This window comes from Watersipora subatra, chromosome 7, assembly GCF_963576615.1.
Source record: "Watersipora subatra chromosome 7, tzWatSuba1.1, whole genome shotgun sequence".
NCBI classification, from domain to species: Eukaryota; Metazoa; Bryozoa; class Gymnolaemata; order Cheilostomatida; family Watersiporidae; genus Watersipora; species Watersipora subatra.
Window position 1 is genome coordinate 66,274,056 of NC_088714.1, and position 24,206 is coordinate 66,298,261.

The 24,206-nt window shown below is 34.2% G+C and overlaps 1 protein-coding gene across 1 annotated transcript; it reads left to right on the forward strand.

Moving 5' to 3' along the window:
- The first annotated feature begins 15,505 nt into the window (after positions 1–15,505).
- Positions 15,506–22,264, forward strand: LOC137400106 (uncharacterized). The gene is made up of 11 exons (XM_068086419.1): positions 15,506–15,564; positions 16,122–16,322; positions 16,526–16,656; positions 16,976–17,205; positions 17,813–18,005; positions 18,112–18,308; positions 18,401–18,567; positions 19,703–19,893; positions 20,106–20,250; positions 20,713–20,778; positions 21,482–22,264. Exons 1-11 carry the CDS (start codon positions 15,540–15,542, stop codon positions 21,808–21,810), a joined length of 1,875 nt encoding a protein of 624 aa, XP_067942520.1. The 5' UTR covers positions 15,506–15,539; the 3' UTR covers positions 21,811–22,264.
- The last annotated feature ends 1,942 nt before the right edge of the window (positions 22,265–24,206 follow it).

A 24,206-nucleotide genomic window follows, 5' to 3' on the forward strand; every position in this document is an offset into this window, starting at 1 on the left:
GTGTCTATACTCAGAGAGTACAAGTATACAATAGTGTGTCTATACTCAGAGAGTACAAGTATACAATAATGTGTCTATACTCAGAGAGTACAAGTATACAATAGTGTGTCTATACTCAGAGAGTACAAGTATACAATAGTGTGTCTATACTCAGAGAATACAAGTATACAATAGTGTGTCTATACTCAGAGAGTACAAGTATACAATAATGTGTCTATACTCAGAGAGTACAAGTATACAATAATGTCTCTGTACACAGAGAGTACAAGTATGCAATGTGGCTATACTCGGAGAATGCGAAGATACGACAATGTCTCTACACTCACGATATACCATGTGACTACACCTGAGGAATATCAAGGTGTAACAATATGTTTACACTTGGAGAATAAAAGTATACAGTGTCTATAATCGGAGAAGTTGTTCTTATACCATATCATCGAATGTCTTCAAACCGATCCCATCATTAAACATAAATAGGAACACACGTTTTAGCTAAGGTGGTTTGGGTCTGTGTATCCGTTAATGCATCAGCAACAATTCTACATCTGTTTCAACTGGCTAGGTCTGCTCTCTATCCATAGCACTGTAACGTATTTCCATCAACACAATCTCTCATGCGCCAGCTAGAATTTATAATTTTACATGTTTTTAATTTATAATGCTGCGAAAGAGCAATCGTAAACTAATCTGAGGCAACTTTGAAATTCATAAGCCGCATTAATAGGTTGGCTAATAGTGCTGGCAGGCATGACTAACGGGAGTTTACAGTTTCCTAACGCGTTCAATAAAACAACTCACTTTCTGATTGCTATAATGATTACACCATGACACGCTGGTCTTATTGATCATATGATGAATGGGGTACAATGTTCCTTACTCGCATGAGTGACACACTTAATTGTGCGTAAACACCCTGATAAGTAGCGTTTCACTAAATACTCATTATACTTGTTAATAAAGTCTTGATACTATAAATTCATGTAGAACCACAAATTTATAATGTAAATAGAGTGTTGGTAAAGAGATTTCTCTTCTTGAACTATTGACATGCTTGTCTGACAGCCATAGTTACATGAACAAATCACATCAACAGTTGAGAGGATGTCAGTTCGTGATATGTGTGGCCTTGAATTACACAATCAGGTTATACACCTAGCTGTCCATTGCGTAAAATAATACGCTATACAAATAGCTATATACTGTGTATAAGTAGATTATACATGTAGCTGTACACTGTGTATGAAAGTGTTATACAAATAGCTGTACAATGTCCATACAAAAGTTATACACATAGTTGTGCACGAAAAGGTTATACACATAACTACACAATGTGTATAGAAAGGCTATACACATAGCTGCACACAGTGTCTAGAAAGGTTATACACATAACTGGACAATGTGCATGGGATGGTTATCTACAGAACTACACACCGTGCATGAAAAGGTTATACACATAGCTGCACACTGTGTATAAAAAGGTTATACACGTAACTGTACACTGGGTCTAGACAAGTTATATGCATAACTATATAGAGTAGATGAACGAATTGCCTACATAACTGTTAGAGTAAATGAACAGTTTATATACATAACTGTATAGAGTAAATGAACAGGTTATATACATAACTGTATAGAGTAAATGAGCAGGTTATATACATAACTGTACAGAGTAAATGAACAGGTTATATACATAACTGTATACAGTAAATGAACAGGTTATATACATAACTGTATAGAGTGAATGAACAGGTTATATACATAACTGTATACAGTAAATGAACAGGCTATATACATAACTGTATAGAGTGAATGAACAGGTTATATACATAACTATATAGAGTAAATGAACAGGCTATATACATAACTGTATAGAGTGGATGAACAGGTTATATACATAACTGTATAGAGTACATGAACAGGCTATATACATAACTGTATGGAGTAAATGAACAGGTTATATACATATAACTGTATAGAGTAAGTGAACAGGTTACATACATAACTGTATAGAGTAAATGAACAGGTTATATACATAACTGTATAGAGTAAATGAACAGGTTATATACATAACTGTATAGAGTAAATGAACAGGTTATATACATAACTGTATAGAGTGAATGAACAGGCTATATACATAACTGTATAGAGTAAATGAACAGGTTATATACATAACTGTATAGAGTGAATGAACAGGTTATATACATAACTGTATAGAGTAAATTAACAGGTTATATACATAACTGTATAGAGTGAATGAACAGGCTATATACATAACTGTATAGAGTAAATGAACAGGTTATATACATAACTGTATAGATTGAATGAACAGGTTATATACATAACTGTATAGAGTAAATGAACAGGTTATATACATAACTGTATAGAGTAAATGAACAGGTTATATACATAACTGTATAGAGTAAATGAACAGGTTATATACATAACTGTATAGAGTAAATGAACAGGTTATATACATAACTGTATAGAGTGAATGAACAGGCTATATACACAACTGTATAGAGTAAATGAACAGGTTATATACATAACTGTATAGAGTGAATGAATAGGTTATATACATAACTGTATAGAGTAAATGAACTGGTTACATACATAACTGTATAGAGTAAATGAACAGGTTATATACATAACTGTATAGAGTGAATGAACAGGCTATATACACAACTGTATAGAGTAAATGAACAGGTTATATACATAACTGTATAGAGTGAATGAATAGGTTATATACATAACTGTATAGAGTAAATGAACTGGTTACATACATAACTGTATAGAGTAAATGAACAGGTTATATACATAACTGTATAGAGTAAATGAACAGGTTATATACATAACTGTATAGAGTGAATGAACAGGTTATATACATAACTGTATAGAGTAAATGAACAGGTTATATACATAACTGTATAGAGTGAATGAACAGGTTATATACATAACTGTATAGAGTGAATGAACAGGCTATATACATAACAGTATAGAGTAAATGAACAGGTTATATACATAACTGTATAGAGTAAATGAAGAGGTTATATACATAACTGTATACAGTAAATGAACAGGCTATATACATAACTGTATAGAGTGAATGAACAGGTTATATACATAACTGTATAGAGTAAATGAAGAGGTTATATACATAACTGTATAGAGTGAATGAACAGGTTATATACATAACTGTATAGAGTGAATGAACAGGCTATATACATAACTGTATAGAGTAAATGAACAGGTTATATACATAACTGTATAGAGTAAATGAACAGGTTATATACATAACTGTATAGAGTGAATGAACAGGTTATATATATAACTGTATAGAGTAAATGAACAGGTTATATACATAACTGTATAGAGTAAATGAACAGGTTATATACATAACTGTATAGAGTAAATGAACAGGTTATATACATAACTGTATAGAGTGAATGAACAGGTTATATACATAACTGTATAGAGTGAATGAACAGGCTATATACATAACTGTATAGAGTAAATGAACAGGTTATATACATAACTGTATAGAGTAAATGAACAGGTTATATACATAACTGTATAGAGTGAATGAGTAGGTTATATACATAACTGTATAGAGTAAATGAACTGGTTACATACATAACTGTATAGAGTAAATGAACAGGTTATATACATAACTGTATAGAGTGAATGAACAGGTTATATACATAACTGTATAGAGTAAATGAACAGGTTATATACATAACTGTATAGAGTAAATGAACAGGTTATATACATAACTGTATAGAGTGAATGAATAGGTTATATACATAACTGTATAGAGTAAATGAACTGGTTACATACATAACTGTATAGAGTAAATGAACAGGTTATATACATAACTGTATAGAGTAAATGAACAGGTTGTATACATAGCTGTATAGAGTAAATGAACAGGTTATATACATAACTGTATAGAGTAAATGAACAGGTTATATACATAACTGTATAGAGTGAATGAACAGGTTATATACATAACTGTATAGAGTGAATGAACAGGCTATATACATAACTGTATAGAGTAAATGAACAGGTTATATACATAACTGTCTAGAGTAAATGAAGAGGTTATATACATAACTGTATACAGTAAATGAACAGGCTATATACATAACTGTATAGAGTGAATGAACAGGTTATATACATAACTGTATAGAGTAAATGAAGAGGTTATATACATAACTGTATAGAGTGAATGAACAGGTTATATACATAACTGTATAGAGTGAATGAACAGGCTATATACATAACTGTATAGAGTAAATGAACAGGTTATATACATAACTGTATAGAGTAAATGAACAGGTTATATACATAACTGTATAGAGTGAATGAACAGGTTATATATATAACTGTATAGAGTAAATGAACAGGTTATATACATAACTGTATAGAGTAAATGAACAGGTTATATACATAACTGTATAGAGTAAATGAACAGGTTATATACATAACTGTATAGAGTGAATGAACAGGTTATATACATAACTGTATAGAGTGAATGAACAGGTTATATATATAACTGTATAGAGTAAATGAACAGGTTATATACATAACTGTATAGAGTAAATGAACAGGTTATATACATAACTGTATAGAGTAAATGAACAGGTTATATACATAACTGTATAGAGTAAATGAGCAGGCTATATACATAACTGTACAGAGTAAATGAACAGGTTATATACATAACTGTATAGAGTAAATGAACAGGCTATATACATAACTGTGTAGAGTGAATGAACAGGTTATATACATAACTGTATAGAGTAAATGAACAGGTTATATACATAACTGTATAGAGTAAATGAACAGGCTATATACATAACTGTATAGAGTGAATGAACAGGTTATATACATAACTGTATAGAGTAAATGAACAGGTTGTATACATAGCTGTATAGAGTAAATGAACAGGTTGTATACATAGCTGTATAGAGTAAAATTAATGAACATGTTATATACATATAACTGTATAGAGTAAATGAACAGGTTACATACATAACTGTATAGAGTAAATGAACAGGTTATATACATAACTGTATAGAGTAAATGAACAGGCTATATACATAAATGTATAGAGTAAATGAATAGGTTATATACATAACTGTATATAGTAAATGAACAGGTTATATACATAACTGTATAGAGTACATGAACAGGCTATATACATCACTGTATAACGTAAATGAACAGGTTATATACACAGCTGTATAGACTAAATAAACAGGTTATACACATAACTGTATAAAGTAAATGAACAAATTATATAAATAACTTTATAGAGTAAATGAACAGGTTACATATATTTAATGAATTTAGGAAACGTAAGTTTTCTAGTTAAGTTCTAGATTAAGTTAGTTCTTTTGCTTTATGATAGTCTCGTAGAATTGGTAAGTCAGAAACCGGTCACTCTAAATGTAATATATAAAAGAACTTGTTCCACCATATTAACTACACCCTGTTGAATTCTTATATTACATAGCTTTGCAACGTATTCCAATCTTATCGTGCCATTCAGTAATATTTGCATATTATTCTCTCTTTGCCTCTCAATTTTGTCTCTCCATTTGTCATCTAAATTCCATTGTTTTCCAGCAAACCTATTTCCGATGTATCTCTCATAGCTGAAAAGTTACACACAATCTCAAATGGTTGCCAGTGTAAAAAATGTTTTCATATTCTTATGTTATATTGCTATGGTTTCTTATATTGCCATATTACGTTGCGGTTATTTTTTGCATTTTATTGTTGTGTCCTATTGATATATTATGCTGCTAGGTTATTAGGTTATGGTAATATGCCATGTTATATTGCTATGTTACAATTTGTCTTTACTTGGATGACAGCGATTCTTTGAAAGTGACTTAAAACCTTCCAACTAATTTTCCTAAAGAAGTTTTATCGACTTTGCAGTTTTAAGACAACCGGTTTAGTATGCGAGTCGGCTAGTAAAAAGTCCTAAACAAAGAAGCCATTTTTACTTTTACATTATTTGAAAGATGACAAGCCTTCTGAGCATTTACTAGATAAGGTCTGCCATGTCATACAGAGGTTAACAAATCTCTCTGGTTTAGGTTGGAAAAGATTTACTCAACCAACCCATCTGATGAATGGAAAATTTTCTGAACTTTGGTCAGCATAATTCCATGCCTAAATAAGATAGTTGTTATTGGTGGAAGCTTCAAAAATACATACTTCCTTGAGGTGTTTTGAGTAGTTTAGCGCAGTAAAAACTGGGTCAACAAATATCGATCTTGTCTCCATTTTTGTGCGGAGTGAGGGACTTGTATAGAACTCTATGAATATCTACGGCAACTGCAGTTCATTTAATTTTTTTTCATTCTCATGGAATGTAGAATGTTTGTCTCACTGCGGCTGATCGCAGATGTGACCAAAAATTTTATTACATAATGGGTAGTGGGTGGTGTTGATAAAATGCAAAAGTGCAAACAGGCAAACTTTTCGGTTTTTTAAATGTAATTAAATTGGCGATTCAGATGATGATAATTTAGACTAAGGTATATTAAATTGGCGATTCAGATGATGATAGTTTAGACCAGTGGTTCCCAACCTGGGGGGAATTCCCCCAGGGGGAATTTGGCATTTTAAAGGGGGAATTTTAGTTTTTATAATTTCACATTTTGTGAACGCGCTTTTAAGCTTTAACAAAATCTTAGAGGTGTTCTCTGTTCCCATTCCTCTTCTATTGCATGTATATTCTAGCTGGGGGTAGCAGACCATGTACCTTTTACTGTACATTCGTTGTAATACAGTCTGCGTGTAGCTACTGTAAATGTAATAATCTTTGCCAACAATTTGGAAAAATTCCAATAAGCCAGTTTGACCTTAATTAATGACCTTAATAACTAAGGTCAAACTAATGCTTAGTTTGAAATTGTGCTGCTCAGAGTGCACGTGTATTTGATGCAAGGACACACTCACTTATCAACTACTGCATCACATGTAAAAGAAAAAAAAACTGTAAGCTTCTTTGTACAAATATAATTACGTATATGTTCGCATTATTGTTTCCTATTATTACGCATGTTATGTCTTACTTGCTTTTCTGCAAATAAGTCACATATTCATGCATCTATAGTAGTAGATCAAATAAAAAATATTACTACACTCGCAGATGATTATTATTGTACAAACAGATACTAGGTCGTTTATAATATTTTTCAGCCGCCGCTTTATTTTTACAACTATTAATTATTGCGAGATGTCAAAGGCAAAGAAACGAACCTACATTGAGAGTTACTTGGTTTATGGGTTTCCATATATTATGAAAAACATTCTTCGGCTTCCGCATGTGTGATATGCCTGCAAACCTTCTCAAATGACTCCATGGAACCCTTTCAGTTGAGGCAACACTCGCATAAAATTCCCCCCACACGAGCTGAGAACGACTGGGATTACTTCTAGTCTAAAGAGGGGCAAGTAAAGAGAAGTAGACTTGATACAAGTGGAGATCTCTATGCTCATAGTAATGCACTTATTACAGCTTCATCCGCTGTTTCCTACATTATTGCTCAGTGCAAAGAGGCATATGCAATAGGAGAGACCCTGATCAAGCCATGTATGTTAGACTGCGCATCGATACTACTTGGAAAACCAGCTTGGCAAAAATTTCAAGACCTCCCACCATCCAACAACACTGTGAAACGACGCATTGATGACATTGCAGCAAATGTTGAAAAAAAAGTAGTGGCTAAGATTAAAGCGTCCCTATTTTGGACCATACAACTTGCTGAGTCAATTGATGTTGCCAGTCTTTCCCAGCTATTAGTGTATGGTAGATATGTGCATGACACATCCATTGAAAAGGAGTTTCTGTTTTGTCAGCCCTTGCTTAGAACAACTTCAGCAAGAGATGTGTTGAAAATAGTTGAAAATTTCCTTAAAAAGGCCAAGTTAGGTTGGGAGAAGTTAATAAGTGTATGCACTGGTGGAGCACCTGCTATGTTAGAATGTTGATCAGGCTTTGTAAAACAGATCAATCAGAAGAACCCTGATATAGAAGGAGTGCATTGCTTCATTCACCGTGAAGCATTTACATTAAAAACTCTTCCACAAGCATTGAAATCAAACTTGGTTGTGAACCTAAAAGTTGTGAATTACATCAACGCATCAACACTAAATACCAGATTGTTCTCAGCATTATGTTCTGAAAGTGATGTCGTGTTTACACCTTTGTTATTTCATACTGATGTGAGGTGGTTGTCCAAGGGAAACATGTTAGGCAGGCTCTTTGAGCTACGTCCGAGGTTATGAAATCTTTTGAAAGTAAAGGCCAGCATGAACTTTTAGCAACCATGAAAGCTGATAACTATGTATTTAAGACTGCATACCTGGTTGATACATTTGCCTTGCTAAACAAGTTGAACTTGAAGTTACAAGGGAGCAAGCATCATTTCCTTGTCTTTCATGACAGCATTGATGCTTTCAAAGCAAAGCTGGTACTGTGGCATACACAAACCTGCACTGGCAACACGGTATTCTTTCCCACACTCACTGAATTATTGGAAGACAAAACATGCTCCTGGTAGTCTAGTGGCAACCATTACTGAACACCTGTCTGATCTCATAACAGAATTTGGATGCTACTTCCCTGAGCTACCTTCGGAAAAAAATATATCCCACGAAATTCATTTTCTCGCGCCGTTCAAAAAATTCCTGAGGAGCTACAATAGGAGTTTGTTGAGTTGGTCAACATTTCTGCACTGGAAGATGATCTCAGATCAATGTCTATTGACCAGTTTGGCTCTCGGCAAGAAACATTTCTCTACTCATTGCTGGAAAGGCAACAAAGATTCTGAGGCCATTTAGCTGTACCTACCTACACGAAGTAGGATTTTCATCAATGCTGCACCTTAAAAATAAGAAAAGAAATCGACTTGAACTTGAGAGCGACTTGAGATGTGCATTTTAAAAAACAACGCCTAATTTGTGTAAACTTGCACAGAGGCATCAGCAGGAGCGGTCTCATTAAAATTCATAATCTCACCCCACACCCGTTGAGTGTACCGGAATAACAATAATGTTGACGTGATTTATTACTATATATGCTACTCTCAGTTATTTAACAAATAAATACATGTATATATGCTGCTGACCTACATATATGTACCTGTGTAGCCCTTTCAGTAAATACAATATAGTTTGGGTTCACACTTCACATTTTCCAAGGGAGGAATTTGTATTTGAAAATTTTGCAAAGGGGTAAAAGAAAAAAAAAAGGTTGGGAACCACTGGTTTAGACTAAGGTATATTAAATTGGCGATTCAGATGATGATAATTTAGACTAAGGTATATTAAATTGGCGATTCAGATGATGATAATTTAGACTAAGGTATATTAATTGGCGATTCAGATGATTATAATTTAGACTAAGGTATATTAAATTGGCGATTCAGATGATGATAATTTAGACTAAGGTATATTAATTGGCGATTCAGATGATTATAATTTAGACTAAGGTATATTAATTGGCGATTCAGATGATGATAATTTAGACTAAGGTATATTAAATTGTCGATTCAGATGATGATAATTTAGACTAAGGTATATTAAATTGGCGATTCAGATGATGATAATTTAGACTAAGGTATATTAAATTGGCGATTCAGATGATGATAATTTAGACTAAGGTATATTAAATTGGTGATTCAGATGATGATAATTTAGACTAAGGTATATTAAATTGGCGATTCAGATGATGATAATTTAGACTAAGGTCTAGGTATATTAATTGGCGATTCAGATGATTATAATTTAGACTAAGGTATATTAAATTGGCGATTCAGATGATGATAATTTAGACTAAGGTATATTAAATTGGCGATTCAGATGATGATAATTTAGACTAAGGTATATTAAATTGGTGATTCAGATGATGATAATTTAGACTAAGGTATATTAAATTGGCGATTCAGATGATGATAATTTAGACTAAGGTCTAGGTATATTAATTGGCGATTCAGATGATTATAATTTAGACTAAGGTATATTAAATTGGCGATTCAGATGATGATAATTTAGACTAAGGTATATTAAATTGGCGATTCAGATGATGATAATTTAGACTAAGGTATATTAAATTGGTGATTCAGATGATGATAATTTAGACTAAGGTATATTAAATTGGCGATTCAGATGATGATAATTTAGACTGTGGGTATCAGACTGAAAAAGAAAGAGGGAGCTTCCTTAATCTTGCAAACTTCAAGAATTGTTCAAAAATTAAAGGCAAGATATATTGTCTCAGCGGTAAAAACATGTTGACACACATGAGCTAATCAGCAAGAAATCTTCACATATTTGTTGCTAGTAATTAGTTTTTTAGCTGCATCTACATTTGTGCATTCGTTGTGCCAAATAATATTAGGATCTTCAAAATATGCATCTAGTTTGTGAGAATGCTGATAAGCAACTTAAATTTATAAATTATCACTAGCAATCAGTAAGAAGAACTGATTTTGAAATATATTATACACTCTGCTAAATAGGCACTTCTAAAAGGACATTGGCAGACATGCTAGGATGCAATATTAGAGCTGCAATTGTGCTTAGCTGGATAATTCCTGCTTGAACTAGTTAAATGAAGCGCTTAAATTGTGACTGTGGAAAAGTACCGTATTTTAACTGTATTGATTAAATGTCTTAACAAAAAGATGAAACGATCGGTCAAAATGAAAATTGATTACTATCTCCTATTGTTACGTATTTGTATATCTAGTTTCACAACGAGTCGAGTGCGTGGGCAAATACCTGCAAACACCTGCTACTCAATGGAAACTGCAACAGGATGTTGCAGTAAGTTCTCTGCACGTTTAGCTTTTCATCGTTTTTAGCTCGTTGGCTAAAGCTCAATTAAAAGAATATGTACACGTTTATTTTTGTACATACTGATGTACATATTTATTCATGTATTCATGTACATATTTATTTATATACATATTTATTGATGCATATATTCGTCTATTTATAAGTATAAGAGCTAAATCAATAGCTTGTCCAGGAATTTCTCATTACTTTAGAAAGTTAATTGAATAAGGCTTCACATGAACTAGCTGTGCCACCCAGCGTTATTAATGTAAGTAATAAACCTATTGATTGAAAACTACTAACAAAGTTTGAATTAGCAAAAATTTGGGCACATGTTTTAGCGTATAAATATTTAAATCAAGCAACTTTGCATTCGATTTCTGATGAATACCGGCGACCAGAAACCATGAAAACCAGCAAACACAATCAATTAACATATGAGGTGTTAAGTGTTTTTTCATTCATTGCTTTTCAGAATAAATTATGCATTTTCAATTTTTGGTAACAAACATAGTCAATATGGTAACAAAAATATAGTCAATTTGCAGCAATAGAATATAGTCAATTTGTAGCAATACAATTTACATCAATACTGTATCGTCAATTTGTAGATATAGGATGTTGGGGTTGCTACAATTATCACATTGCTAATAAAGTAAAACTAGCTCTGTCAAATATATACTATAATTTAGACAATTAAAGATGGATTTTTACCAACGATCACCTAAAAACAAACTTGATGCATGCCATATAACCAAATAATGCTTGGCTGCAGTCTCAAATTGACAATGGAATAATATTTCTATGACCAAATGATGCAATGGTGGAAGAGCAACGGTGTGCTTGAACATGATAATCCAGCCACTAATAGATGTGGTATTTTTGTAATAATGTCACATTTATATTTTTTTCCAAAATGTGAGATTATTACATATAACTAAAATATGACACAGCAGCAGTGGCCCAGCGTTCTAGAGCAGCTGACTTGTGAACAGCAGAACTGGGTTCACTTCCCAGTAAATTAGTCTGCACTCTGACAAGCATTCAACTAATCGGTATTTGGTAAAAAGTAGGCGTGTCCTACTAATTACATAAACATCAGTATCTTTTAAACCTTGCTGATTATGAATTTGCTGACTTTTTGAATAAGATATTGGCAGCATCAGATTAAAGATTGTAGGAGATGTTGATGCGAGTGGTGAAGCTGATCAAGGGAGATCTTATCTATTTACAAGTGATGGGAAAATTTAAAAACTGGGTTTCAACTAAAAGTTCACAAACGATTGCGGTGGCCAGAACTAAAAACTGTTTCATGTTGCGCAGCAAAATATGAATGCTTGCTATTTGAAAGTTGGTAGCTGCTAAGATAATTATCAAAAATTATTTATAGAGTCAATTTAGCAACAATCCTTATTACCTAATTTAATCAGATCAACAAAAGGGCTAGTGCAATGTCTAGTGCAATGTTTGGGTGTACAATAATGGTTGGTTGTAATGTGTTCGAGTGGTTCATGTTTATTTCACCAAACAAGCAACTCAACAAAATCAGCTATTAGAGTATATGCTTGCTGTTTCTTGTCTTTTCATTCAGACTACAGCTACCTTTGCAGCCAAATATTATTTAAGACTGCACACCCTGATGTCAGATTTGGTTCATTGAGGGATGTACTGATTCTGCATGAAATTGGTTTTATTGCACGAGTTCTGTCTAGCAACAAGATCTGTCCTTAAGGCAATTCTTTAGTAAAATTGCTATTTAGTTATTAAAGGTCAATTACCCAACAGTTATTCTGGATTGGATGCTTTTATTTTTCATCAATGATAGTGTGGAGACAATCACAAAAGAGGTATATTGCCTCAAATACAAATTTACCCTTCCAAAGCACTTTGTGATGGGGCACAAGCACGGTTGCAATCACGGTTGCAAAATCATCTCAACCTTAGTACCTCAAGGAACATGCTAAAGCTCTGCTATGAGTTTAATTTACAAGTTATCCATCATTCTATACTATTATCTCTATTTTAGCAACCTTGGCAATGACTGGGGAAAGTTTTTGCCTTAGTAGAAAGTACTTTTTATCGGCAAGTTTCTTTTTTGCCGATTTCAAAGTAACTGACATTTTGGAAACTTTTGAGTACTTTGGTATTCTAACTGATGCCCAAAGCAGTGAAAGTATAGGAAATGACGATGATATTTTTTTCTAACGATTCTTATGAGATTATTACAATATTTAATTATAAGTTTGGATGACTATTGAAGTCTTATAGTAACACTAACAACATCGATGATGAGCAGTATGTTACTGTTATTATTTTTTCTAAATAGTTTTGTTAAATAGATTTACAAAAAATTTGTATAAATATCACAACTTCTTGATATTGTTAGCTATGACGTTTTGAAATGTAAACAAAATTGTGCATTGGTTTTCGATTATTACTATATTAATAATATTGGTTATTCTAATAATATCAGTGCATTTTACTTCTAATATTGCATTTCTCCTATTGAAGGGGGAGAGATATAAACATATAATCTTTTCCTTTTATTATTGCTGTTTGTTGTATATAATAACACCCACACTCAGTACATTGCAGCTACCATTGCAGTTATCCTATTGCACTGCAGTGCCATTTGACTGCTAATATTGCATTTCTCAACCATCAGTACCCTTTCTTTTTTCCAATATCACTTTGGTCGTGAGCTGTATGAAAGTGAAATTTCTAGTAATAGTAAATGTTGTATGGGTTGATTAAAAATTAAACCTCTGAGAAAAAGACTTCTTTATTACTAATGCGATGCTGGACATTCACCTAGTCATTTATAAATAGTAGTAATTCTAATATAATGACATTCCAAACTGTATCACCTATAATACTCTTAGCATTCTCATAGAAATACTGGAGTACATACTCATAGACATGCTGGAGTACATATTCATAGACATATTAGAGTACATACTCATAGACATACTAGAGTACATATTCATATACATACTAGTGTATATACCCATAGACATACTAGAGTACATATCCATATACATACTAGAGTACATACTCATAGACATACTAGAGTACATATTCATATACATACTAGTGTATATACCCATAGACATACTAGAGTACATATCCATATACATACTAGAGTACATACTCATAGACATACTAGAGTACATATCCATATACATACTAGTGTATATACCCATAGACATACTAGAGTACATACTCAAAGACATATTAGAGTACATACTCATAGACATACTAGAGTACACACTCATAGACATACTAGTGTAAATACTCATAGACATACTAAAGTACATACTCAAAGACATACTGGAGTACATACTCATAGACATACTAGAGTACATATTCATATACATACTAGATTACGTACTCAAAGACATACTAGAGTACATACTCATTGACATACTAGATTACGTACTCAAAGATAAAATGGAGTACATACTCCTAGACATACTAGAGTACATACTCATAGACATACTAGAGACATACTTCAGCTACTCCTTTTTTACATTTCTATAGACATTCAGATTGACTTTAGCAAAATTACTCTTTTGTTTTCCATAAAAATACTAAAATGCTTTAGTCCCTGCCCCCTCTGCATTTTCCTAGCTGCTCTGCTAATGCGGCTTTTACAAGGAACTTTTGTAATTACTGTTGTCAGAATGTATAGAATTTCAAGCAGGCATGAAACTTCGGAAATAGTTGTCATTTGCAGCACCATTTATAGAAACACACATATGCTCTGCGTATAACTACATCTATAGAAAGACACATATGCTATGAGTATATCTAAATCGCCCTCTATAGAAACACACATATGCTATGAGTATATTTACATCACCATCTATAGAAACACACATATGCTATGAGTATATTTACATCACCATCTATAGAAACACACATATGCTATGAGTATATCTACATCACCATCTATAAAAACACACATTTTTATGCTATGAGTATATCTACATCACCATCTATAGCAAAACACACATGCTCTGCACGTATCTACAACACCATCTACAGAAACACACAGAAACTCTGTGGGTATTTGTACACAACTTTATTAACAGCATGTGAATCTTTAAATCAATCATGAGTGAAATCATGCAGTATGCCAATGCCACTGATACATGCAGCCCTTCTAAACTTCACAACGATTGTGATTATCACGAGAACAGAAGGACTGCTACAGGAGAATGTAAATATTTGGTTCTTGTAAGCAGATAGGAGCAATGCCAGGAGTTACTCATATTTTATGGTGAAGAAAGGCAAGCCTTCGGATACTTGACCCCTTCCTTAACAATTGGATGTCACGCTGAGCCTATAGATAGATGACTCACTTATGCATTGCCCGGCGTCACTGTAGCCAAGTTATGGTATGTAGTTTATAAGGAAGTTGAGATTGCGAGGGATGATGGATGCTTCATCATTGCATCACCGTACAATGCTGGATAGCAGTTTCGCTTTACTTTGTGTACTCTCCATTCCGCCTGTGGGATTTTCCAGAAGTTTTTACAGTCATGCTCCATTGATGTGTATGAAAAGAATAATGTTTACAGCAGCATTTTACTAACTGCAACGCTGCTGGACAGACGCTTTTTTGAAAACGAGAAGGTTGGCAGAGTGCTAATTAGTTTTCGTTAGTAAACCAGATGCAGGGCTCATCTGAAACACAGAGTAAGTTATAATACCTACTTTCTCACTATCTACTAACTACTGAAACGAGGTAATGGAAATGCTTAAGTATGTCAGCCAAGTGTAGAGTAGAGCTGACTGGTAGACAAAGAAATATTTGATTAGTGTTTGCCAAGTAAATTACTGGTGTTCATGAGTGTTTATGGTGCTGACAATACTTGTAAGCACATTCTTCACCAAGTCTTATCTCAAAACCTTTGATGCGATTCTATATTCAGCCTATTAGTTTACTATTTTAACAAAATAAAAGCTGTTCAAAGCAATCTGTATGGTGAACAGAAAAATGTGACACCCTGAATTTAAGAGTTAATCCTTTAGTTATGTTATTAGAGCTACATAGATGGATGTAAGCTGAGATTAGAGCGAGAATAGCAGCAAGGTAGCTTATGAGATTAGTATACAAATACAAATAAGAACGGCGCAAGTACTGACACCTGCACATTCACTGTTCTCCATAGCCCTGTCTTTTTAATAGTACTCGTAATAATGTTTAGAGCCAGCTCAATAAAGGCAACCCTTTAAGACATGAAATTTCATAGGTAAGGCTGAATTTTACGTCAATCAGTCTGGAGGGTCGAATCTTGACTACCCACCGTTATTTGACAATATCCAGCTATCGCCTCCACCCTATCCAACAGTGCTAGATGACCATGAATTTGGGGGCCAAATGCTAGAAACGTCATTGCTTAATGCGGGCAAGTTTATGGATCCGGATAGCCCAGATGGAGTTTTCCGAAATGGTAAGATGGAAATTCACAGTATACTAAGAAAACATTGATGTTTATTTGGTAAATTAAAATGGTCAATGCACATCAAGTTTCTGGTGTAAAATGTTATACAAATACCTACACAACGTTTGTAATGCTGCAACTAGCCATTAGATAATCGACTGAAGTATTTTTACACTTTAAAGCCACTTCTCTAACCAATCTCATTTTTATAGGGTCGGCTCCAATAGCTATCAACACAAGAAAAAGGACTCGTACTATCAGCTCTGGTGTTTCTTCAGGATCAGATACAAAAGACTCTTTCTTGAACAATTCTGCTATGGAGCAGCGATACAACCTTTCAAGGGTAAGTCTTTACCCATTGCGATGCTCCTTAATCAATATAATCGGTAGACAAGCCTCTGTCAGCTTTGGCCGGAACTGATAGCTGTGGCGACTGATGAGCAAGCAACAACAAGTTTATAGACATTAAAACAAGTATGTAATGGTAACTAGTACAAACAGCCGAGAGTATTAACAGGTCAGAAGAACTGGAGGAGCAAAAAGTATACCACAGCAATGGTGCAGATATATTTTCTATTTCCTTATCATGTGACCGCAACTCACTCCGACTCCTCATGGTTCCTAATATCAAAAATCCATCACACTGTTTTGAATAATTTTAGGACGAAGTATTTGGCAGCTCACCTAAGCAAGGAAGGGGAACAATAAATCCAAACGCTTCAGCATCTGGCCATTTAGACTACTCCTGTGATGGATATGCATCTCCAGACAATTATTGGTCAACTTCTCCAACTTGTGGAAGCCTTCCAAAAACAAGTGTTTCACAGGTTTCTAAACCTCTTGAAGGAAAGCGAGCAGACAAACCAAAAGAAAACCTGAATCAAGAAGACAGGTTTGTGAAAACATCACAATTACAACTTTTAACGTAGTTTTATTTGGATGTGCATAGCTTTCTCTGACCAGATTTAGTTCCTTTGTCAGAACTGTATACATCTGTCCTGGGTAAAGATAACAGCTAAAAACAGCTAACAGTTATTATTATAGGCACTTATAAACCCAGTGAGATCTAAAAAAACAATTCTAGAAATATTAATTCCATATTTAAAAAAAAATCTTACGCCTCATGGCTAACTTAAGACAAACATAACCATTGGTATAATCGTTTTAATTGCCCTTGCAAGATGTAAGATTTAAAAATTTAGTCGTGGCCTAAGATAACCAAAACCTCTCTTGCTATTAAAATCATGCTTACAATAAGATTAAGCCAATAATGCTTAGCTTTTGTAACAAATAGCTATCTTTACCTTAAAAAGTTATCAAAAGAAGACAACTTCTAAGATAAAGGACTAAATAATTAAACCCATGCAGAAATTAAGCTAAACAGAGCTGATGCAGAGTACCAGGTATGTGTCTTTATTGCAAATATTGGTTGCAAGCTATGGTTAGCATTGAATAAAACACAATCTCTGTGTCCATAAGAATAAAATATCACATTTTAGAGAGATCATCATGAACTGCCTTCAAACAGGAATTCAACTCATCAATGACAACGGTCTAAAGAAGACCACTGGTCTAAGCATTGAGTGGATGAAACCACCAGCCAGAAAGGTCAGACCGAGTTACAACTGTGAAGGCTCAAGGGGTGCAATAAAAACAGAAGACGGTGGACCAGTTGAGCTCTTGGTTACATTGGTAAGAAAGATTAAATTGGCAGTCGTTGATTTTTTAAATAATTTCATCCGAGTCCTCATTAAATTGTTTACGTCATACCTATAGGTAAACCAATTGTCTCTTGCAGGAATCTTCCTCATCAGACACATACTCAGCAGTTCTCATAGCTGCCTGCATCTCTGACAAAAAGGAACAAAAAGTTACCGGTCATCCCCACTTCAAAACCAACTGTGTCTCAGATCAGCCGTCTTACGAAACTGAAATAGATGGAGTGTCGGTTATTTGCATCAAGAAAAGCATTCAAGGAAAACGCTTCAATCTCAAGTGAGAGAGATGTACAGTAGCTGTTTTCCTAATCACCATCTGCATTTGTCAACAGTTCTGAACAGAAAGCTAGCAAGTTTTTTGTCTTACAGACTCGATGTGGGTATCAAAAGGCGCGGTGAAAGGACTACAAAACTGGATAGAAAGTGTCGAGTGGTTTATCGACTATGCCTCTTACGGCAGAAAGTCAAGACAGATGGAGTGGTTGATTGGGAGCCAGCCAATTGGGCTCAAATTGTAACAGATACCATAAGCTGTGGTATGTATAAACTAGATACAACTCCAAATGTCTAAAATATCACTTTGATTAAGAGCTAGAATTATTTCGAGATTAATAGCACTATTCCATAGGCCTGTAATCTCTAGTTTCAAGTTGGGGCGGCAAATGTTAGGCGACTAGTTACGAACACCTGGGGGTTTGGGAGCGGTGTAAATCCCCCAAGGGGGTTCAGGGCAGCGCCCTGAAGCTCTGAACTTTTTAAGCATCAACATCCCTCAAAGTATGCATAAACGCAATCAATTGTAAGCATCAAAATCTACGTAATTATATTGTTTATGGTTCATTGTAGGCAAAACTTTTTCTTTATTCAACAAACAATATAAAACTCTTGACACTACAGATTTCTGTAAGGGACATTGACAGAACAAAAGCTATTACTTCTTTATTACAATAGCTCTTGTTCTGTCAATGTGTCCATAGCAGAAATCTTTCACAACTGATTGTGTATCTATTTCAACATCTTTATATATGTGTAATATCAGAAGATTATTTAGACGAGCCTGTCCCATAGTGCTCCTTATCGATGTTTTGATTCTACGTTAACTAAGTTTTATATGATGAGGAAAATGCAAGTTTGGAGGTCTTCTTCACACTTCCACTATAAGCAATAAAGGTCAGTTTCCAAGTCTTAACAAAGTCTCACAAGATCATTCATTTGGCGAGATCACCTCGGAGACAATATAGAATGCTAGTTACCAGTAAATTGCTTGTTGGAAATTCCAAGTGAATGAGCTTAGACTGCAATTCTTAGTACTTAGCCGGCAAAAATCGCTAAAGCGTTGGGACGGCTCAGCTGCCCAGCGGCCCCAAGAAATACGGGCCTGCTATTCCATGCCTTTTTCCTTCTTTTTATTTACTTAGCTAACCAACCATCAAGAAATATTTGCAGTAAAACAAAGAGTAGGAAGTTTGCTAATAGATTCCATCCATTTTCAAAAGCTAACAGACTAAATTGAGAATGACCAGCATGAGTTTATGATACATGTTATGGCTGATTATTTACAGCCACTCCATTTATCCTATTTTACAAAACTGCGAAATAAAAACGTAAAATTTTATTTTGTTACCAGATGGAAGTAGGCTAATAGCAATAATTTATATTTTGATATCGTAGAGCAATCTCAAGGCCCTCCTGCAATATCAAACATGACGAGCGCTGAAGACAATGTGACTGGAGGGCTGGTTATTGCCATGAAAGGAAAAAACTTTGAGAGCAAATCTGAAGAGAGAAGTGTTATTATCAAGATCAGTTCAAAGAAGTTCGACTGGTCTGCAGAAGCCAATGTTTTTCACAATGTTACAACCGTAAGTGATTTTAAACTAATTTCTAATTTTAGCTATGAAAGTCTATTGGTATGTTGCACCCTTACTACTATGAACAAATTATCTAATTCTTCCTAGGAGGCACCTCTGTTGCATTTACTCCCACCGCTGTAAATACATGTACATTGATTTATTGTATGGTTATGTAATAGAAGAAGAGCTATGTAACTTTTTCAAGTTTCGTATAATTTTAGCCATACAGCTTAGCATTTAAAGTGCCACCTTTTAAAGACTGGCGTGAAGCTTGCAAAACCGAGCCAGAATCAACGTCTTTTTCAATGCAGTTAGAAGTGTATGTAGATAACAGAGGATGTGAGACACCATTTGAATTCACTTACAGTAAGTGTTGCTAAAAATTTCCTTGTATCCTTAGATAGTCGCAACTCCGGATCAGCAGAATGACTAGCTATTTCAATACATGTATACTCACACAATATATCTGCAAGATATTACTTGTTAATAATACGTAGTAGCTTTGACATACATGTATTGTGGAGGCAGAGATAGTCACACTTGAGACAAAGTTTCATAATAAGTAAACTATATTCCTGTATCTGAGTTGGCTTTCATTAAACTTAATGATCAATATCAGTGTGGATTCTAAAACCTGAATTGAGTTGATTTCTGATGTCATAACTTTCTTTTGTGCTATGCATATTTACAACCTCATATAAATATGCCAGATTGATTTATTCTATAATAACTATTGCTCATCTATTTGATGATACCATAGGTAGTAGCATATAACACCCTTGATTTGAATCTCAATATGGAGATTATGTGAACACTTGTTTATTTCAGCACTGAATGAAAGACAGAGGCGTGAAGTGCCGTCTAGTGCCTTTAGTGTTCTGCCTATGGAGGAAGGTAAATGAAAACCAGATATATGCTAAAATATACTGGTTTAAATTTGAAATCAAACCAAGTCAATTAAGAACTTAATTGTCTAAAATCAAATCAGTTGTGTGTGTCAGATAAGATCTAGCCAATCAAATGACTTGTATGTGTCAGAAAGGATCTAACAAACCAAATAATTTGTACATATCAACCAATATCTAACCAATCAAATCACCAGCAGGCTATAGACAATATATATGTAAACCCTGAATCACAAAATAATGTTTTGAAAATTTTGACAAATTACAGAGCTCATAAATTTTACAGATGTTCAACAAGCTAGGTTTTGTCAACATCGTTTTCCTTCTTTCTTATCAGAAACCAACGGAACAATGTTTCTATATTGTAGTAATTGTTCATAAATTGATTCAGGAATTCAGAAAACAGTAAATTCTCAATAATTCAAACTTTTGTTTAACCCGATTGTGGAAATTTTGTACACGGTAAAAAGGAGGCAAAACGAGACTAGGAACTTTGATCCAATAAACCCTTGTGATCTGAGCACACTTTAATTAAACAAGGTAAAGAGCACTGTACTCGAATCATAATTGATCTGGGCAAAGCTCTGACAAATACTTGCAGCAGTGAGACCGACAATCACCTCTCAATGCGTCCACAAAACTACGGAGCCTACAAGCTACATAGATTAAAATAACAATTTGATATTTTGCAGTCTTCTCTATCCTTGATGAAGTAGAAAACCCAATGTCAAGAAGTAGCAAACAGAAAAGGGACAGCCATTCTATGAGAGTCAGTGCCAACTGTCCTCAAAATGGATTCGACCAACAGTCTACCTTATATATAGCCAAACAACTTCCGACTAGCGCTCAAAGAATGCCATGGAAGGTTGAAGAAAACTTCGCAGCAAGCTGCACGAGGGCAAACAATGAAGAGTCATTTCAATGGGGTTGGCAGAAGAGCCGGGAGCAATCTGTTGACCAAGATGTGAAGAGGCTGCAAATTGGTGATGGAACATATATGGACTCCTCTTGGCAGAGCTGAAACTAGTTGCAAGCATTCTCATCGCAGCACTCTCCGCAGATTCTCTTTTGTATGAAGATACCATATTAATATCAGTATTACCAATAAGTTATATTTGCTGGCAGTCCTGGTATCCAGGATTTGCCTGCTCCTTGTCTACTTCGTTTTAACCCCACATACATAGGATGCGTGCGTTAAATGATGTGCTACAATTTTAAAATTATTTATTTATAAATTAAAAATTATCAGTCAACTATTTTAATTACAAAGATTCTTGTATTTTTTTCTTAGCCTTACCAAGTGCATTTTTAGTCTCAGCCAAACATCTGCATGAAATATGAGTCGATATCTTAAAACGTGGATAATAGTTATCATGCTTGCACGTGATAGGCTAGATTGAAAGCATATCTGTTGTAAGCATTAGAGGGTATTTGAAATATTGTAACATATTATACAGGTTTTTCCTCATTGTATAATACTTGCAATGTCAAACAAATAAAAGAAATATACATTCATGAAAAATATTGATTCAGAAAAGTTTTGAGTGCCCAGGAATCTCAAAACATCATGAAGCAAAAGCTCCTTCTTATGTTTCTGCCAATAGACATGTCTGCTAGTGCTGAAAACTAGATGAACATAAAAAAATGAAGAAAGATTATAAAACGTAAAAGTATAGATGAAGTTTATTTGAAATAAAATGGACAAAAGAGGCATGCAAACTGAAAAAACTTAATGTTGAACCAAATCTCAATCTACAAAAGCTAACTGGAAAGCTGACAGAAAAAGTAGATACGCTAACACAAGTTTGAGGCTTTGGGATATCAGCAAAATGTGCTACAGCAGGGTTGCTAAGGCTATAACTATGTAAAACAAACAAAAGATAGAGACAGCGTAACAGTCGATGAAACACTTATTAAAAATATAGGAAGCACTGTATTTGTATAAAATTGCAACATCTATCAAACAAGTTTTATTTTTGATGAGAACATTTAACAAAAAATTATAATAAAAAATAAAAAATGATAAAGTAAAACAACACAAAAGAATTATTTATATACAACTTAAAAATGATGGTGTTACTTATACTGTTAACTGTACGTAAGACAGGGTTAAAAGTTAAAAAATTGCGGCTAAAGAACTAGAGACTGAGATTGGAAGTTTGGATAATTTGGTTTGGGGCTGGGGTTTGTTTGTTTGTTTTATTTTACACTAAATCACCTAAAAAGATTATGTGGCTAAATAATTGTATATAAGTTAAACCTTCGGCTTTCTATGGGTCTATTCTACTCATATATAATAGGGCTGTCTTAGCTACCTTCACACTAAATTGTTGTGTCTAATTGGCTGTGTCTTTTTTATCACTTGTGGCTACATTGTCTCATTATGGAATTGACTCATTATTTAGCTTTCTGGTAGATATGAGAATTTCATTCGAATTCAAGCAGTCATTGGAGAAAGTTTACTTATCACAAGCTATTTCGGCGGTGTTACAGTATGTCAGTTAAATTGTCCAATTTGATAAAAACCTATGAAGACAGCAACACGAGTGGGGAGTTCAGGTCTTGGATTAGTAAGCTTGAGCTGATGGCTAAGTTACAGAAGATAGACGATCTAGAGTCATTTGTGTCATTGTTTTTAAATGAACCAGCATTTTCATTGTATGACCAGCTCTCAGGACATTAAACGCGACTACGCCAAGTTAAAGAAAGAACTGCTGACAGCATTTAGCATAAACTGTTACAACGCTTACGATCAGCTACGAACAAGAGTTTTGCAAGAAAGTGAAACGGTGGATATATACTTGGCTGACTTGAGGAAGTTAGTAGATGCCATTGGTCAAAAATAATCTAATCCACTTCTTAAATGTGCTCTTGTATCAGGACTGCCAGCAGACACAGCAAATCAACTCAAAGCTACAGCAGTAGTAGAGAAAATGAGTCTAGATGAACTAGTGGCTCGAGTTCGAACAATCCTTTCTTCTACAACCAATGGTAATAGTTCTGCTTATGTGTGTAGCGCGGCCATTCAAAAAGAGGTCAAAAACGCTGTGCAATGACACTCTTGTTCAGGCTTTGAGCATATTTCAAAATAGCGCCCTACTGGAAGAAAGTCTAGAGGCTATAATAGGCAAGCTCGCTGCTATAACTGCCAGATTATTGGACATGTTCAGAGGCAGTGCCCTAACAAACAGGGAAACGAGAACGGGAGAGTATTTGCGCCGGATTCTCGCCCGAGCGACCAGCAGTAAATATGGCGCTACCAATCATCACTATGACTGTGGATGGATTACCAGTAAAAATACTCATTGACAGTGGATGCCAGCAGTCTGCTTTATCAAGAATAGTAGTAAATAGATTGGAATTAGTTACCTGAAATCACCAAAGGACAGTAAGAATGCTGAATGGAAGCACTACGCA

Excerpts from the sequence above, each read along its gene's own strand:
- LOC137400106 (XM_068086419.1), top strand. The coding sequence starts at position 15,540 with ATGCAGGGCTCATCTGAAACACAGA. Across the intron at positions 16,323-16,525 it reads AGATGGAGTTTTCCGAAATG|GGTCGGCTCCAATAGCTATC; the intron begins GTAAGATGGAAA and ends TCATTTTTATAG. Across the intron at positions 17,206-17,812 it reads AACCTGAATCAAGAAGACAG|AGAGATCATCATGAACTGCC; the intron begins GTTTGTGAAAAC and ends ATCACATTTTAG.